Genomic DNA, 19,175 nt, shown 5'->3' with positions numbered 1-19,175 from the left:
TGAGACAAACCTCTGAGACGCAAACCACTGAGACAAACCGCTGAGACGCAAACCACTGAGACAAACCGCTGAGACGCAAACCACTGAGACAAACCGCTGAGACGCAAACCGCTGAGACGCAAACCGCTGAGATGCAAACCGCTGAGACGCAAACCGCTAAGACGCAAACCGCTGAGACGCAAACCGCTGAGACAAACCGCTGAGATGCAAACCGCTGAGACGCAAACCGCTGAGACAAATGAGACACAAACCGCTGAGACACAAACCACTGAGACAAACCGCTGAGACGCAAACCACTGAGACAAACTGCTGAGACGCAAACCGCTGAGACGCAAACCACTGAGACGCAAACCGCTGAGATGCAAACCGCTGAGACAAACCGCTGAGACGCAAACCGCTGAGACAAATGAGACACAAACCGCTGAGACACAAACCACTGAGACAAACCGCTGAGACGCAAACCACTGAGACGCAAACCACTGAGACAAACCGCTGAGACGCAAACCGCTGAGACAAACCGCTGAGACGCAAACCGCTGAGACAAATGAGACACAAACCGCTGAGACACAAACCACTGAGACAAACCGCTGAGACGCAAACCGCTGAGACAAATGAGACACAAACCGCTGAGACACAAACCACTGAGACAAACCGCTGAGACGCAAACCACTGAGACAAACCGCTGAGACGCAAACCGCTGAGACAAACCGCTGAGACGCAAACCGCTGAGACAAATGAGACACAAACCGCTGAGACACAAACCACTGAGACAAACCGCTGAGACGCAAACCGCTGAGACAAATGAGACACAAACCGCTGAGACACAAACCACTGAGACAAACCGCTGAGACGCAAACCACTGAGACAAACCGCTGAGACGCAAACCGCTGAGACAAACCACTGCTTAAGACGCGACACGTCCACACGTCGGAGGTTCCGTTCCGTCTTCACTTTGCTGCTTCTTCTTCTTCTTCATTTTTTGGACTGAACTTTTTCTCCTCCATTTTGTTTTGAAGTTCCTCTGAAGTTTCGTTTTCACTGTGAGCCACAAAATCTTTACATAACGACACAAAACGATCCAGTTTGTCTCAGTTTTGTGTTTTGTTTTTTAAAATCATAATCACTTTTCTGTATGAGACACTTATATAAAAATAAAACACAAACTCATGTTAATTTGTGAATAATTTATTGGCATTTTCCACTTTGAACACCCTGAACTCCAGAAGTCTTTTGGCATAAATGACACACACACACACACACACACACACAGGGCGGAGTGACTGACGCAGACGAGGACGTGATTGGCTCTGACGGGGGTCACATGACAACAGAATTCTCAGGTGAAGTTTGTTAAATAAATGTTCGTATCTGTGTCATTTCCGGGTCTTTCCGCACGAAACAAAACCAGACGCACAGTTCGACGTCTCCTCTGCGTAAAAACGACCCGAAGAAATAATCAGACGTTTTGGAGATTTTCGTCCAAAAACCGCGCGTGTCCCGTCGAGTTACATAAACCGCGGTGCAACATCATCAAAAATAAAAAATAATCTCTGTAAAAATAATGAATACAAAAGTTTAAATGACATGAAATCACAATATTTATCTTAATTTAAGCACTTTTGTTTCGTTTTTTATTTACGTATCAGACGTATTTTACCTTTTATTTAAATTTAACGCGGTGATGTCACGTCCAGGTCCAAACAGAAACGCAGAAACGTGTTTTATTTTGTTTTGTGACTTTGTTTTTGTTCATTTTTCATCAAACGAGAGACAGTTGCATTTTAAAATCGTACGTTTAACCACAAACTGAATCAAATGTGTAAATAATGTCGTAATAATCTGGTCTGACAGGATTAGCCGTGTGTGCGTCTCGCTAAATGCTAACGTTAGCCTAGCCTAGCCTAGCCTAGCGTCTCACTTCACCTCCCCTCGTGCACTTTCGGTCTCAGTTCTCACCGCAGCTCGACGCTTTTGACCTCGTGACCTTTAAACGACAAAGACGCCGCCATTTTTAATCAGCTTTAATCAGACGCACCAGGAAGTGACATCACGCGCTTTTCCAGTTAATAGCCGCCATTTTGAGGACTTTTTAATCACTCGAAACATGGATCATTTTGATTTGTTAATTGTTTTGGCCACGATACAAATGTTTTCTTCAAACCTGGAACCAACGGATGAACTTTTTTTGAATTCAAGGAGTTTTTTTAATGAAATTTGCAAAAAAAAAGAAAAAAAGTGTAGATTTATGAACTTTATGAGTCAGAACGACACAGAAATGGAACACGGTGCAGTAAATAAAACATTCACGGATCGTTCATCAGAGCAGATTCCACACAGGACGGCGCCGTGTCACAAAACACAAAATCAAAAAAGTCGAACAAAACCAAAGATACAACTGAAGTAGAAAAAAAAAACAAACTCCCAATCTGGCAACGCACGAGACAAAAAGGGAAATGCGTTTTGACTTAAAGATGTATTCTGTAACCTTTAACCTTTCTGTTGGAGCGGCCGCATTCCGCACCTCGCCTGTCGTCCTGGAGATGTTATTGCTTAGCCTGGAATGTTCCGCAGTGTGACATTAAAGTGCAGATTAGACCATTTCACTGGAAGGTTTTGATAAAAATCTTACTTTTTTTTTTCTATTTTGGTGGAGTTTTTTGTTATTGCTTTGCCTGGAATGTTCCACAGTATGGCATTAACTTCATGGATATAGCGAGGCATATCACCAAGTCAGGTTACTGGTCAGATCTGCGGAGAGGCGACCTCCACTTACAGTAAAAATGCAGGTTTGTTTTGTTTGTCAAGGTTTAATTTGAGCAGTGAAAAACACACACCTGTGTTTGAATAAATGTGAGACAAGTTTAATGCCATGCTGTGGAACATTTCTGAAGAAGCATCTCCATGGAGACGAGCAGATGATGGACCCCAAGCAGAAAAGTCACAAAATGCACCTTTAAACTGGTCAAAAAGAGTCATCGTATTTCTACATGTGAGTCGTAAATTTGTGGATTTTTTTATTTGACTCTTGTGTTTAAAAAAAACAAAACAAAAAAAAGATAAAAAAATATAAAAATTAAAATAAAGTAAACTAAAGTCAAATAAAATAAATTAAAATAATAAAATAAAGTAAACTAAAGTCAAATTTAAAAAAAAATAAAGTAAAATAAAATAAATAAATAAAATAATACATTTAAATAAATAAAATAAAGTCAAATTAAATTCAAAATTAAAATAATAAAATAAGGACACATCATTTATATTTGGTGACACGGTGCAGCCCTGGTGAAACTTGGCACAATCAGAATCTATGGCACAAACACAAACAATCAGAGCCTGAAACATGAAACACTCCGTTTCAGCGGTGTCCTGGGTGAACCTCGTTCAGACACATTCACCTGTCGCACCTGCCTCACCTGTCGCACCTGCCTCACCTGTCGCACCTGCCTCACCTGTCGCAGGTACAAATCTGTGGGATACAATCACTAAAGTCTGTGTGAAATCTACAGTATCAGAGGCTGCAGACGTGGCTCTGTCCACCAGAGGGAGCCACAGACGGCCTCATAAAGACGGGGTCGTTTAGGGTCAAGACTTTCTCAGTTTTACAGCGGAAAAAAAAAAGGACAACCGTTTGTGGAAAGACAAAGTCACATTAGATTTAAAAAGTTTGGTGGAGGCTCTGCAGCTACTGAATGATTTTTTTTTTTACATTTTTGATTTAATTGAACCCCTCCCTCCCTCCCCCTCATGAGTCTACAGTGGGGACAGTGTGGGGCCGTCGCTCCAGTGTTCACAGGCGAAGGGGCCCGTTCACCGCAGGGTTGGTGGTTCCGTTCCTGACGTTTTACACAGAAGGGGAGCTGTAATTGTGACTTAAGTCCATAAAAGAGTCACTTAAAAAAAGCCCTCACTTATGACGAGCAGGATCCAGATGTTTGGCTGACCCTTTGACCCCGTGACCCCTTGACCCCTGGATGTGATCATGTTGTGGTGCTACAGACATCTTTCCCTCCACAAATGCACAAAGCAAAAAAAAAAGTCTGGATTTCTGCTAAAACGCGCAGAGTCACATCCATCAGTGTCGCCGTGTTTGTTTGGACGCTTCACCTCAGGCTCCGCCCCCAAACCACAACGCTGCCCTGTGATTGGTTTGAACCGCCTCAGCCCGTGTCCTGCAGCCACAGCCCCACGTGAAGCCCTTTGTGATGAAGCGAGAGCTGAAACGGTAAAGTGCTACTGCGAAACTGGAGGCACCGGATACAAAAAGCACACGGACACAGACCATAGACTGTATAAGGAAGTGGACTGAGGGTGACTCCTCCCACAGAGCTAGCTACGGCTAAAGGACGCTCGTCGAGGCTAGCTACGGCTAAAGGACGCTCGTCGAGGCTAGCTACGGCTAAAGGACGCTTGTCGAGGCTAGCTCCAGGTAGGAAACGCTCATCGAGGCTAGCTTCAGGCAAAGGACGCTTGTCGAGGCTAGCTGCAGCTAAAGGACGCTCCTCGAGGCTAGCTGCAGCTAAAGGACGCTCCTCGAGGCTAGCTGCAGCTAAAGGACGCTCGGCGAGGCTAGCTCCAGGTAGGAAACGCTCGTCGAGGCTAGCTCCAGCTAAAAGACGCTCCTCAAAGCTAGCTGCAGCTAAAGGACGCTCATCGAGGCTAGCTGTAGCTAAATGACGCTCGTCGAGGCTAGCTGCAGCTAAAGGACGCTCCTCGAGGCTAGCTCCAGTTTCGTACTTTGAAATCAGAGCGCGAGTATCTTAGCAACCAAAGAGCCAATCAGGAGCGAGGGTGTTGGAAGCTAATTCCCCAGTCAAACTTGTTGCTAACGCTAGCGGGAGTGACTTTGGTGCCTGATTTGTCTGTTGTTTATGTTTGACGTCTTGATTTGGGGACAAAATTGTAAAACAGGATCACGTCGCGCGGGTTAATACGAACATTTAAGACCAAAACGACGAGTCCGACGGCAGCAGGTGCGACAAGAGGGGCGGCGATTTTTCAACAGAAAGTGAACTGAAGCCACGCTCACTTCCTGTTTGTAACGCTAGCGGGTTAGCTACGTCCATTTATATATACAGTCTATGGGGCAGACAGACACAGACACACGAGTAAAATAGTCTCTGGTAGAAAAATAAAGCTGGAGGTTTTTGTTTTTTACAGGTGGCGTCTCGTGTCCTGCGCTCGGCTACAGTCTGCTCCTCCTCTGCGCCTCCTCTGCACCTCCTCTGCGCCTCCTCTGCACCTCCTCTGTCCATTTAAAGGGTTTGATCCACAGTCCCCGAGGTATCTCCAGTATGTCCACAAGTATGTCCAGCTACAGAAGTGTCTCCTCCCTGAGCCCTGAGCAGACTCCAGCGCAGGATTTAAGGTTTTTAAGTCTTCCAGAAAAGAACAAGACGAACCGTTGGAGAAAAAGTCGTAGGAGTGAAGACGTTTGGCTACGTCTTCACTCCTACGACTTTTTCTCCCGTCGACAGATTTGAACGTTCCTTTTTACCACAACAGAACAAGAGAAGTTTGAGAAGTTTGAGAAGTTTGAGAAGTTTGCGTTTCCGATGAGCAGACCAGAGTTTGAGGGACGATTGGACGATTGGACGACGTCTAAACGCGATTTTCACGAGCCGATTTGACTCTGCGTTTTAAGGTTTCAGTTCAAATTAGATGTTTTAAACTCAGGAGAAAAACTGAAACCTGAACAGCCGATCCCAGAATCCCACGTCTTTCTTTACTCCCGTGTCGTTCTCGTACGGGTTTCTAAGTTTCTGAAGGATCTGCGGTGTTTGAGATGGACCGTTTCTACAAATTCACACGTTAAGCTCTGGTCCAAAGGGTTTTATCGGTCAGTGCTTGAGCTAAAGGGACGATATTAAACGTTTCTATTGATTCTTTAACCGGAAAAGAGTCTTATAAACCTTTCTCGGGCTTTTAAAACGACTTTGGGTCCTGCTTCAATCACTTTTGATCTAAAAACGCTCGTGTACTGATCCTTTGCTTCGAAAACATCGGGGTTTTACGGTTTTCCAAGTCCAGTATCGTCCTGAATCGTCCGTGACATCGTACAGAATCTAAAACGCGCTGGTCCGGTCACGAGAAACGACAAAAATCCCAAATCCAAACCATTTTTAATCTGGAACCTTCAGAACATCTCGTAGAAATGAACTTGAGGAAGACGTTTCCTTCAGCGCAGTTTGAGACGACCAAAGCTACAGAGGAGCAGGACGTTCAAGGACAGTCTCCCATGGGTGCTCCTGTCTCCCATGGGTGCTCCTGTCTCCCATGGGTGCTCCTGTCTCCCATGGGTGCTCCTGTCTCCCATGGGTGCTCCTGTCTCTCATGGGTGCTCCCGTCTCCCATGGGTACTTCAGTGTCCCAGGGGGTGCTCAGGGTCCAGAGTCCTATGGGTGACGTAGATCTTCCATGGGCGCTCCTGTCTCCATGGATACTCTCGGGGTGGCTTGTCCCGTGGGTGCTCTAGCGTCCTGTGGGTGCTCAGGGTCCAGTGTCCCGTGGGTGCTCCCCCGGGTCTATAGATCGGGTGTCTCCAGTTTAAAGGGACGGCGGTGATTCTACAGACTTGATGTTTTGGGGTCAGAAAAGGGCCTGATTCCGTCTCCCGCGGCAACAGCAAAGATCTTTAAGATTTATCAGCGATTCACTGATTTGACTCGTTCGATTCTCAGTTTCCGGCTCATATTTATTTTTCTAAGGCAAAATAATCTACAACTGTAATAAAAAACAAACTTTTTCTCATTTATTATTTTTTTTCCAAGCAAAAAATAAAACATAAATAACTTAAAATAAAATAAATATTAAAATATAAAAAATGGCGGATTATTTTGCCTTGAAAAATAAAAATAAACAAGTCTAAAAATAATCTGCCAGTGAAATCAGATGTTTTTATTGCACTTGAGCGAAGGGGAAATCTCATCCACCGTCAGATTATTTAGACTTTAATAAAAAAAATAAATACAAAAATGGAAAAATAAAATAAAAAAGTTCCAGACCAAGTCCAAACTCGGCCGTTTAAAAGTTCAAATATATTTATCGTTATATTTAAGATCTGACGGAAAATTGTGTCTCGTTTCTTCTATTTTTTTGTCATTTTACTCAAAAACACAACAGCAGAGGTGGAAGGAGTACTCGAATACTACAGTAAAAGTACAAATACAGAGGTAAAAAGTTACTCAAGTAAAAGTATCACATGAGGAATCTACTTAAGTCTCAAAGTACCCGTTTAAAAATGTACTTTAAGAGTAAAAAATCAAAGTATTTCACACAAATGTTGTTGGTTTAAGTGTAAATGTAGAAATATTTATTTAAAATGAGACGAATTTTGTCTTTTTTATTTTTGTTTTGCTCAAAGTCGAAGCTTCAGCTCAAACTTTATTCAGGATGTGATGAAAAGTACTTCAAAAACGGACTGGAGCGTGAAGTACAGATACTGCTCTCAGACTTACTCAAGTAAAAGTAAAAAGTATCCGCTGTAAAATGTACTTAAGTAAAAGTACAGATACATAAAACTTGTACTTGAGTCCTGTACTTTACTGCGTGTACTTGTTTACCTTCCACCTCTGCACAAAAGTTCTGATTAAACCTTTATTTTGTTTTGTTTGGATTTAGCGACAGTGACGACCACAGCGTCCGTGAGCACTTCCTGTTTGGAGCGCGGCGGCGGCGGCGGCGGCGTGAGCAGGCCGCTGTGGTACTGTGTTTTGTACTTCCTGTTCTTTTCGTTTTCTACTGTGATTGGGTCAGGATCCGTCACTCGCGCTTTAACCTGAGCACATCTTTGCCGTTGCCGTGGCGACGGGACAGGCCGCGCGGGTCGTTATGTCGCCCCCTCGCGGTCGGGCGAGTCGAGCGTCCTGGGGGAGCGGGGGCTGCGCACGGACATGGAGGCCAGGCCGCGGGCCGGGTGCGGGGACGGGGGCCTGTAGCGGCTGTTGGAGGCGCGGGGGTCCAGGGGCGACAGGGACGACAGGTGACACCCGCCGCCACGCCGCTCCCGCCGCGGGTCGCACGGCTCCTCCTCCTCGCTCTCCTCCTCCAGAGTCAACTCGAACTGGAATTTATCGGCGGAGGGGGCGGCGGCCGTGAGCGGGTGGGCGGGGCCGGCGAGCTTGTGGGCGGGGCCGGCGTTGCGGAGGACGGGGCTCGTGTTCTGGTTGCCGTGGGCGGGGTTCTGGTCGCCGTGCTCCTCGGGGCTGGTCGGCGACGGGCTGCGGGGGATCATGCTCTGGTACCACTCCCGGTTGTCCTCCAGCGTGTCCAGGATGTCCTGAGCGTCCGGGTGCACCAGGTCGGCCCACGTCTCCCACAGCGGGTGAACGATGTAATCGATGAAGCCCACCTGACGGGAGAGGGAGGGGTCAGTGCTGTCGCCGTGGCAACGACTTTAAACACTAAGGAACAAGAGCCGATACCATGATGATAAAAGAAGAGAGAAGGTAAAGGAGTGGAGAGAGGGAAAGAGGAGGAGAGAGGAGATGAGAGAGAGAGGGAGGAGGAGAGAGCGAGAAGAGGAGGAGAGGGAGGGAGGGGTCAGTGCTGTCGCCGTGGCAACGACTTTAAACACTAAGGAACAAGAGCCGATACCACGATGATAAAAGAAGAGAGAAGGTAAAGGAATGGACAGAGGGAAAGAGGAGGAGAGAGGAGATGAGAGAGGAGAGAGGAGAGAGGAGGAGGAGAGGGAGGGGTCAGTGCTGTCGCCGTGGCAACGACTTTAAACACTAAGGAACAAGAGCCGATACCACGATGATAAAAGAAGAGAGAAGGTAAAGGAATAGAGAGAGGGAAAGAGGAGGAGAGAGGAGATGAGAGAGGAGGAGGAGAGAGAGAGAAGAGAGAGGAGGAGGAGAGGGAGGGGTCAGTGCTGTCGCCGTGGCAACGACTTTAAACACTAAGGAACAAGAGCCGATACCATGATGATAAAAGAAGAGAGGGAGGAGGAGAGAGAGAAGAGAGAGGAGGAGAGAGGGAAAGAGAGGAGATGAGAGAGAGGGAGGAGGAGAGAGAGAGAAGAGAGAGGAGGAGGAGAGGGAGGGGTCAGTGCTGTCGCCGTGGCAACGACTTTAAACACTAAGGAACAAGAGCCGATACCATGATGATAAAAGAAGAGAGGGAGGAGGAGAGAGAGAAGAGAGAGGAGGAGAGAGGGAAAGAGAGGAGATGAGAGAGAGGGAGGAGGAGAGAGAGAGAAGAGAGAGGAGGAGGAGAGGGAGGGGTCAGTGCTGTCGCCGTGGCAACGACTTTAAACACTAAGGAACAAGAGCCGATACCACGATGATAAAAGAAGAGGAAGAGGAGAGGAAGGAGAGAAGGTAAAGGAATAGAGGGAGGGAAAGAGAAGAGGAAACAGGAGATGAGAGAGAGGGAGAGTAAAAGAATGGGAGAAGAAAGAGAAAGGAAAGAGAAGAGAAAGAAAGGGAGGGAGAGAGACAGAAAGGGGGGATTAGTGTGAGAGGAAGAAGGTAAAAGAATGAAGAGAAAGAGGAGGGAGGAAGAGGAGAGGAGGAGAGGAAGAGAGGAGAGGAGGAAAGATGAGAGGAAAAAGGAGATAACAGAGGGAGGTTAAAAGAATGGGGAGGGGGAGAGAGAGAGAAGGAGGAGAGAGAAAGAGAAGGAGAAGAGGAAGAGAGAAAAGGAGGACAGGGAGGGAGAGAGAGAAAAGGCGAGAGAAGGAGAAGAGAAAGAAAGGAAGGGAGAGAGCGAGAGAGAGAAGAGTGAGAAGGAGGAGAGAGAGGAGGAAGGAGGGGGAGAGAAGGGAGAGAAAGAGGAGAGATGGAGAAGTGAAAGAAATAGAGGGAGAGAGAGAAAGTGTAGAGAGAGTGGGAGAGAGAGAAAAGGGAGGATTAGTGTGAGAGGAAGGAGGTAAAAGAATGAGGAGAAAGAGAGAGGAGGGAGAAAGAGGAGAGGAAAAGGGAGGGTAAAGAAATGTAGGGAGAGAAAAGAGCGATAGGAGGAGACGAAAGAGAAAGGAGGAGAAAACTCGTCTGCGTCTTAAACTCAGGAAAGACACGTTTTTCGATACTAGCTTTAGTATCGATTCTCGCCTGAGTATCGATACTTCTGACCCTGGACCACAGACGAAACGTGACAGTTTGAATCAGATCTGTGGAGTGTCCGCCTCCCACTCAATCTACACACATGTAAACTCATCTATCTCCATGGAGACGAGCAGCAGCACATCACCAGGTCAGATCTGTGGAGAGGCGAGGCCACTCACAGTAAGAAAGTGCGATTTTTAAGGTCATTTTGAACAAATTTAACACTTATAACTGAATATTACACTTTAGTTTATGTTCTAATGAAAGATACGGGTGGATTTAATACGTTTTCTTCTTCACTTCTCCTTTTTTGAGCTGAAATATGAACAAATTTGTGAAATGTGCTTAAGTAAATAAATAAATGAAAAATTAAATGAACAGTAAACTGGCTCTTCTCTTCTATATTTAGCTCGTGCTGGTTCTCTCGTTCTCTGACCTGGCTCTTCTCTTCTCTCGTTCTCTGACCTGGCTCTTCTCTTCTCTCGTTCTCTGACCTGGCTCTTCTCTTCTCTCGTTCTCTGACCTGGCTCTTCTCTTCTCTCGTTCTCTGACCTGGCTCTTCTCTTCTCTCGTTCTCTGACCTGGCTCTTCTCTTCTATATTTAGTTGGTGCTGGTTCTCTCGTTCTCTGACCTGGCTCTTCTCTTCTATATTTAGTCGACGCTGGTTCTCTCGTTCTCTGACCTGGCTCTTCTCTTCTATATTTAGTTGGTGCTGGTTCTCTCGTTCTCTGACCTGGCTCTTCTCTTCTCTCGTTCTCTGACCTGGCTCTTCTCTTCTCTCGTTCTCTGACCTGGCTCTTCTCTTCTCTCGTTCTCTGACCTGGCTCTTCTCTTCTCTCGTTCTCTGACCTGGCTCTTCTCTTCTCTCGTTCTCTGACCTGGCTCTTCTCTCGTTCTCTGACCTGGCTCTTCTCTATATTTAGCCCGTGCTGGTTCTCTCGTTCTCTGACCTGGCTCTTCTCTATATTTAGCTCGTGCTGGTTCTCTCGTTCTCTGACCTGGCTCTTCTCCACCGAGGCGTTGTCCTTGTCGCACATGGGGCTGATCTCCATCCCTTTGTCCCTCTCGCGGTCTCCTTGGGTGAAGAACTCCACCATGATGCGGTCGGTCCACTGTCGGTACAGCTCCAGAGGTTTGGTGGGGTTACTCAGGTCGGCGCAGTGGACCATGTTCTGCAGCACCTGCCCGGCGTGGACCAGAAACACCAACGTGAGCTTTTTACAAACGATAAAAGTCGGACTGAGCGATTTAGCTTCAAATCGTCCGCGTATTTGAGCTTCAGTGCAGATTCATCACAGGTTCAAATAAGTGTCTGCGTCTGAATTACCACAGAATTACGCCGATTCTTGGACAATTTTATCTGTTCGTAGCATTATTGCGACGGTAAAAACTCCGCTCTGGTGTGAAAAGTGCTTATAAACTCATCACGGTGAGTCATTAGAACGTTCTGAATGAAACGGCATGTTTAAATGTTCATAAAACGTATATTCAAAGCCGTATTTGTTGGTTTAAATAAGGAAAAAAAACACATAATTCTCAATCTACACAAGGACACGCCCCCTGAGTCCTGTTAGCCCTATGTCCTATGTGACGCTAGCTGGAGGCACTGCTCTGTCTAAAGCCCAAACAGGACCGCGAACCCTCGGAAATGTGTTTTTAAATTCACTTTTTCACGTATTTGTCGTGTGTTTGCTCGTGTGTGTGTGTGTGTGTGTGCGCGTGGCTTCACCACGGTAACCGCTGAACATTCTGCCACAGACATGCATGAGGTACCCACAGTACCGACGGGCGCGGTACCTGGATGCGGTCGGAGTAGTTGTCCAGCAGCAGCACACCCAGACTGGTCACCTTCTTCGTCTCCACCATCGTCTTCATGTCGGCCAGAAAGTTCATGTGTTTGGACATGTCAGTGGCCAGCACCTGGACAGAGGGTGTGGTCAGCGACGGAGGAGGAGGAGGAGGAGGAAAAGGGGGAGGAGGAGGACGAGGAGGAGGAGGAGGAGGAGGAGGAGGAGGAAGAGGGGGAGGAGGAGGACAGAGCACAGAGACTACACGGACTACAGGGCCAGCACAACAGTGGCCAGCACCTGGACAGAGGGTGTGGTCAGCGACGGAGGAGGAGGAGGAGGAGGAAAAGGGGGAGGAGAAAGAGGGAGAGGAAGAGGTAGTGGAAGAGGAGGACGTTCATGTGTTTGGACATGTCAGAGGCCAGAACCTGGACAGAGGGTGTGGTCAGTGATGGAGGTGGTGGAGGAGGAGGAGGAGGTGGAGGAGGAGGAGGACAAGGAGGAGGAGGAGGAGGACCTCATCTTCTTCTCACCATGTCGATGACCATCTTGCGCAGTGAGTCCTTCTGCTTCTTGCTCAGGTTCTGGAAGATGTCACAGTTGTCCTCCTGAAGAAGTTTGAAGCCCACGGCCAGATGATGGTTCTCCAGCACCGAGGCGTCGTTGTACATGAGGGCGAGCTCCGAGCCTGGACAGAGTCAGACTGAACTGAACTGGACCGGACTGGACCGGACTAAACTGAACCAGACTAAACTGAACCACACGACGAGCCTGGACAGAGGTCAGACTGAACTGGACCGGACCGACCCAGACTGAACCAGACTAACCTGAACCAGACTAAACTGAACCAGACTAAACTGAACCAGACGACGAGCCTGGACAGAGGTCAGACTTAACTGGACCGGACTGGACCAGACTGAACCAGACTAAACTGAACCAGACGACGAGCCTGGACAGAGTCAGACTGAACTGGACCGGACTGAACCGGATTGAACCAGACTAAACTGAACCAGACGACGAGCCTGGACAGAGGTCAGACTGAACTGGACCGACCCAGACTGAGCCAGACTAAACTGAACCAGACGACAAGCCTGGACAGAGGTCAGACTGAACTGGACCGGACTGGACCAGACTAAACTGAACCAGACTGAACTGAACCAGACGACGAGCCTGGACATGAGGTCAGACTGAACCGAGCAGGAGACTCACTGGTGTTGATGAGGAACTGGTTGGTGACTCCCGGGTGGTCGACGTCGTGAATGGCGCTGGCGAAGAGCACGGCCATGATCTCCAGGTCTGTGAACACGGCCTGAAACGGACGAGATAATGTGAAATAAATGAATACAAATGTGACGAGGCTCTGGAAACATCTGCACTGTGGCTCTTATGAATCTTATGATTCTTTTGGCTCTTATGATTCTTATGACTTTTGTGGTTCTTATGATTCTTTTGGCTCTTATGATTCTTATGGCTCTTGTGGTTCTTATGATTCTTTTGGCTCTTATGATTCTTATGGCTCTTATGATTCTTATGGCTTTTGTGGTTCTTATGATTCTTTTGGCTCTTATGATTCTTATGGCTCTTATGATTCTTATGGCTCTTATGATTCTTATGGCTTTTGTGGTTCTTATGATTCTTATGGCTCTTATGATTCTTATGATTCTTATGGCTTTTGTGTTTTTTATGATTCTTATGGTTCTTATGATTCTTATGGCTCTTATGATTCTTATGATTCTTATGGCTTTTGTGGTTCTTATGATTCTTTTGGCTCTTATGATTCTTATGGCTCTTATGATTCTTATGGCTCTTATGATTCTTATGGCTTTTGTGGTTCTTATGATTCTTTTGGCTCTTATGATTCTTATGGCTCTTATGATTCTTATGGCTCTTATGATTCTTATGGCTTTTGTGGTTCTTATGATTCTTTTGGCTCTTATGATTCTTTTGGCTCTTATGATTCTTATGGCTTTTGTGGTTTTTATGATTCTTATGGTTCTTATGATTCTTTTGGCTCTTATGATTCTTTTGGCTCTTATGATTCTTATGGCTTTTGTGGTTCTTATGATTCTTTTGGCTCTTATGATTCTTATGGCTCTTATGATTCTTATGGCTTTTGTGGTTCTTATGATTCGTTTGGCTCTTATGATTCTTTTGGCTCTTATGATTCTTTTGGCTCTTATGATTCTTATGGTTCTTATGATTCTTTTGGCTCTTATGATTCCTATGATTCTTCGTGCAGACGTTCTCACCTGTAGCGCGGGCGTGGACGGCAGGACGTGGGTGGATGTTGTTGATTCTAATGATTCTTATAATTCATATGGCTCTTATGGCTCTTACAGCTCCTTACGGCTCTTACGATTCTTTGTGCAGACGTTCTCACCTGTAGCGCGGGCGTGGACAGCAGCACGTGCGTGGACTGCACCACATCGGCGGCGTGGATGTTGTTGTGGTAGGCTACGTCGCCGTGGTAATGGTCCTCCAGGGTCATCATGAAGGTCAAGAACGTGTCTGTGGGAATCTGGAACGTCTTGAGAAGATCACGCTCCTGAAGAAAAGAGCCGAGAATCACCCAGAGACTCGCACAGGCCCCGCCTCCAAATCCTCCAAAGGAAAGTGAAACTAAACTAAACCCGGTCAAACACACGGCGGGATCTGTACCTGGAAGATGGAGAACATGACGACCGTGAGGGGGCGGTTTCCGGAAAACTCTGCGATTTTAAAGATGTCCAGACCCCAGCGGTTTATGTCCTCGATCTCCTGAAACATACGAGTCAGATCTGTGAGCCGGTGTGACTGAGCCACATCCTGATTCAGGGAGCCACAAAGACTCAAAGAGATTTAAAACTCAGGTGGGACAGTAGACTCTGGTGGGGGTTTTGGGGTGGTCGTACCGGGGACAGTAGACTCTGGTGGGGGTTTGGGGTGGTCGTACCTGGGACAGTAGACTCTGGTGGGGGACAGTAGACTCTCGTGGGGGACAGTAGACTCTCGTGGGGGTTTGGGGTGGTCGTACCTGGGACAGCAGACTCTCGTGGGGGACAGCAGACTCTCGTGGGGGTTTGGGGTGGTCGTACCTGGGACAGTAGACTCTCGTGGGGGTTTGGGGTGGTCGTACCTGGGACAGCAGACTCTCGTGGGGGACAGTAGACTCTCGTGGGGGTTTGGGGTGGTCGTACCTGGGACAGTAGACTCTCGTGGGGGTTTGGGGTGGTCGTACCTGGGACAGTAGACTCTGGTGGGGGACAGTAGACTCTCGTGGGGGTTTGGGGTGGTCGTACCTGGGACAGTAGACTCTGGTGGGGGTTTGGGGTGGTCGTACCTGGGACAGTAGACTCTGGTGGGGGACAGTAGACTCTCGTGGGGGACAGTAGACTCTCGTGGGGGTTTGGGGTGGTCGTACCTGGGACAGCAGACTCTCGTGGGGGACAGTAGACTCTCGTGGGGGTTTGGGGTGGTCATACCTGGGACAGTAGACTCTGGTGGGGGTTTGGGGTGGTCGTACCTGGGACAGTAGACTCTCGTGGGGGACAGTAGACTCTCGTGGGGGTTTGGGGTGGTCGTACCTGGGACAGTAGACTCTCGTGGGGGTTTGGGGTGGTCGTACCTGGGACAGTAGACTCTCGTGGGGGACAGCAGACTCTCGTGGGGGTTTTGGGGTGGTCGTACCTGGGACAGTAGACTCTCGTGGGGGTTTGGGGTGGTCGTACCTGGGGCAGTAGACTCTCGTGGGGGTTTGGGGTGGTCGTACCTGGGACAGTAGACTCTCGTGGGGTTTGGGGTGGTCGTACCTGGGACAGTAGACTCTCGTGGGGGACAGCAGACTCTCGTGGGGGTTTGGGGTGGTCGTACCTGGGACAGTAGACTCTCGTGGGGTTTGGGGTGGTCGTACCTGGGACAGTAGACTCTCGTGGGGGTTTGGGGTGGTCGTACCTGGGACAGTAGACTCTCGTGGGGGGTGGTCACTCCGAAGCGCGGGATGGAGCAGGAGGAGGCCAGACTCGGACTCGCTGTGGGCTTCTTCACGCCGCTGATCTGGGACATGGGACGATTCTTCTTGTCCTTGTCCTTTGGGGGCGGGCCCAGGATCTCCACGTCATGCTGTTTGTCTAGACACAGAAGTGCATCAGTCTAGAATTACACTGAATGTGAGGAGCTTTTATCCATCGTACGAAATCACCATCGACCTCCCGAACCCCCGAAGTGTCTCTGCCCCGGGGCACAACAACAGAGAGAAAGATCTGAGCGGGATTTGAACCACTGACCTCCTGGTTAGAGGGAAAATGAGCCACAGCTAAAAGTATCGAAAACTAGACACTAACACAGACTGAAACTAGAATAAAACCAGGACTGAACCAGGACTGAACCAGGACTAGACCAGGACTAGACCAGGACTAGAGCAGGACTAGACCAGGACTAGACCAGGACTAGACCAGGACTAGACCAGGACTAGACCAGGACTAGACCAGGACTAGACCAGGACTAGAGCAGGACTAGACCAGGACTAGACCAGGACTAGAGCAGGACTAGAGCAGGACTAGACCAGGACTAGACCAGGACTAGACCAGGACTAGACCAGGACTAGAGCAGGACTAGACCAGGACTAGAGCAGGACTAGACCAGGACTAGACCAGGGCTAGACCAGGGCTAGACCAGGGCTAGACCAGGGCTAGACCAGGGCTGAACCAGGGCTGAACCAGGACTAAACCAGGACTAAACCAGGACTGAACCAGGACTGAACCAGGACTAAACCAGGTCTAAACCAGGACTAAACAAGGACTAAACCAGGACTAAACCAGGACTGAACCAGGACTGAACCAGGACTGAACCAGGACTAAACAAGGACTAAACCAGGACTAAACCAGGACTGAACCAGGACTGAACCAGGACTGAACCAGGACTAAACCAGGACTAAACCAGGACTAAACCAGGACTAAACCAGGACTGAACCAGGACTAAACCAGGTCTAAACCAGGACTAAACAAGGACTAAACCAGGACTGAACCAGGACTGAACCAGGACTAAACCAGGACTGAACCAGGACTGAACCAGGACTAAGCCAGGACCGAACCAGGACTGAACCAGGACTGAACCAGGAGTAAACCAGGACCAAACTAGGACTAAACCAGGACTAGACCAGGACTAAACCAGGACTGAACCAGGTCTGAACCAGGACTAAACCAGGATTAAACGAGGACTAATCCAGGACTAAACCAGGACTGAACCAGGACTGAACCAGGACTAAACCAGGACCAAACTAGGACTAGAACAGGACTAAACCAGGACTAAACCAGGACTGAACTGAGGACTACACACATACACCACACTCATTCATTCACAGTGAAGGCGGCTGAAGTGTGTTGCTCATGGACACAACAACAGTCCACAGGGTTTGAACCTCTCACTTCTGGGTTGCTCGTGTCCTCTGCATTTGACCCGTCCTACATTTTGTTCAGTGGAGGAAAGTGTCGCCCCCAGATGAACCCAGACACGGGAAGAACACGCAAACGCTACGCTCTCTCCGGGAATCGAACCGGGAACCTCCTCTCTGCGGGTCAAATCCGCTCTCCCACTTGTAACGTGACACATGGACAGACGCCGCCGCGAGCTAAACCCGCACATGCACCGGGTCAAAATGACTCATCCCGTCTCCGGAGAAGCGTGTCACCGTCTGCTCCGGACCCGCCGCCGTCCCCGCGCTCAGATCCGAGCTCGCCGAAGCGTCTGAGCGGCGCCGGACTCCCTCACCTCGCTCATCGTGCCTCCTCTTCCTCGCAGCCCAAACGCGATTGTTCATTTCCGATCACGAGAACGCCGGGGAGAAACGGATCGCTCGTCTTCATCGTGTCAGAACGGAGGAGAGAGGACAGGACCATATCGGCTCTGTGGGGAGGGCTCCATGGCGCCTCGTGCTGCCGGAGCTCAGACGCGGCTCGCTCTCCTCTCTCTCTCTCTCTCTCCTTCCTCTCCTGCTTCATTCCCTCTCCTTTCTCTCCTCGCTCTCTCTCTCCATCTGTCTCTACCTCGCTCTCCTTTTCTCCTCTCTTTCAGTCTATCCATCCCTCCTTCTCATACCTCTTTCTCTGCTCTCCTTTCTCTCCTCCTTCTCTCTTTCTCTACCTCTGTCTCTGAATCCCCCCTTCTTCTCCATTCTCCTCTCTCCCCTCCTCCTCTGTCCCTCTCCCTCTTTCTCTCCCTCTTCTCTCTCTTGGTCCCCTTCTTTCTTTGCCTCTCTCCCTCTCCTTCTCCTCTTTCTCTTCCTCTCTCTCTCCCCCCTCTCATCTCCATGTTCCTCTCTCTATCTCGCCCTCACCACCTCTTTTCCCCCTCTCTCCATCCCTCCCTCTCCTCTCTTTCTTCTATCCATCTCTCCCTTCCCTCTCTTTCTCCCCCCCTTCTCTCCCTCTCTCCCTCTCTCTTCTATCCATCTGTCTTTCCGTTGTGGATGATATTGCAGCCTGTTGCCATGGTGACGCCACACACAAACTCTGGGAATGTCTGCTCCCTCCCTCCATCTCTCCCTCCCTCCCTCCCTCCCTCCCTCGCTCTGTCGCTCGGTCAGAGATGGAAAAATCCTCACTCCCCCCTCCCCCCTCCCCCCCTCCCACAAACACCCACAATTCTTTGTTTTGGTCTGGACACGAGCGACGCCGGAGTTTTATAATTCTGCATCATTTTATCACTGCATTTGCTTTAACAATATTATAAAGTTTGTTTATGACAGGTGTGATCGGGGGGGCGGGGTTATTTATGACAGGTGTGATGATGTATTCAAAGGGGGCGGGGTTATTTATGACAGGTGTGACGATGTGTTCAGAGGGGGCGGGGTTATTTATGACAGGTGTGATGATGAGTTCAGAGGGGGCGGGGTTATTTATGACAGGTGTGACGATGTGTTCAGAGGGGGCGGGGTTATTTATGACAGGTGTGATGATGTGTTTAGGGGCGGGGTTATTTATGACAGGTGTGATGATGTGTTTAGGGGCGGGGTTATTTATGACAGGTGTGACGATGTGTTCAGAGGGGGCGGGGTTATTTATGACAGGTGTGATGATGTGTTTAGGGGCGGGGTTATTTATGACAGGTGTGATGATGTGTTTAGGGGCTAACCACTCTGCCACTCACCGAGGAACGTCCTGGCGATGAACTCTGACACCTGGTTCCCTGAGCGGCTCGTCCCCGACAGCTGAGTGAGCTCCCGGTTCAGCATCCTCTTAAACTGAAACGCAACGAAACACGAGACTGAAACTTTCACAATAAAACTAAACTAAATGTATGAGAACAGACCGAGACTTTCAGAATAAAACTAAACTAAATGTATGAGAACAGACCGAGACTTTCAGA

At 48.6% G+C, this 19,175-nt stretch overlaps 1 protein-coding gene across 2 annotated transcripts in view; it reads right to left on the bottom strand.

Moving 5' to 3' along the window:
* Positions 1-7,526: 7,526 nt before the first annotated feature.
* LOC117369934 (cAMP-specific 3',5'-cyclic phosphodiesterase 4D-like) overlaps positions 7,527-19,175 on the bottom strand; it is a 40,455-nt gene continuing 28,806 nt past the window's right edge. For both annotated transcript variants that reach the window (XM_055221197.1, XM_033965278.2), the window contains exons 7-15: positions 18,957-19,050; positions 15,765-15,940; positions 14,493-14,591; positions 14,215-14,379; positions 13,044-13,143; positions 12,368-12,522; positions 11,845-11,967; positions 11,046-11,228; positions 7,527-8,347 (exon numbers count right to left, since the gene is read on the bottom strand). In XM_055221197.1, coding sequence (XP_055077172.1) covers positions 7,826-8,347; positions 11,046-11,228; positions 11,845-11,967; positions 12,368-12,522; positions 13,044-13,143; positions 14,215-14,379; positions 14,493-14,591; positions 15,765-15,940; positions 18,957-19,050 — 1,617 coding nt within the window. In that variant the 3' untranslated portion in view covers positions 7,527-7,825. The remainder of the gene's footprint in view (positions 8,348-11,045; positions 11,229-11,844; positions 11,968-12,367; positions 12,523-13,043; positions 13,144-14,214; positions 14,380-14,492; positions 14,592-15,764; positions 15,941-18,956; positions 19,051-19,175) is intronic.

The sequence above is a fragment of the Periophthalmus magnuspinnatus genome, chromosome 4, assembly GCF_009829125.3.
Source record: "Periophthalmus magnuspinnatus isolate fPerMag1 chromosome 4, fPerMag1.2.pri, whole genome shotgun sequence".
In the NCBI taxonomy this organism is placed as follows: domain Eukaryota; kingdom Metazoa; phylum Chordata; class Actinopteri; order Gobiiformes; family Gobiidae; genus Periophthalmus; species Periophthalmus magnuspinnatus.
Note: the sequence above shows the minus strand (reverse complement) of the source record. Positions and strands in the feature narration are given on the sequence as shown.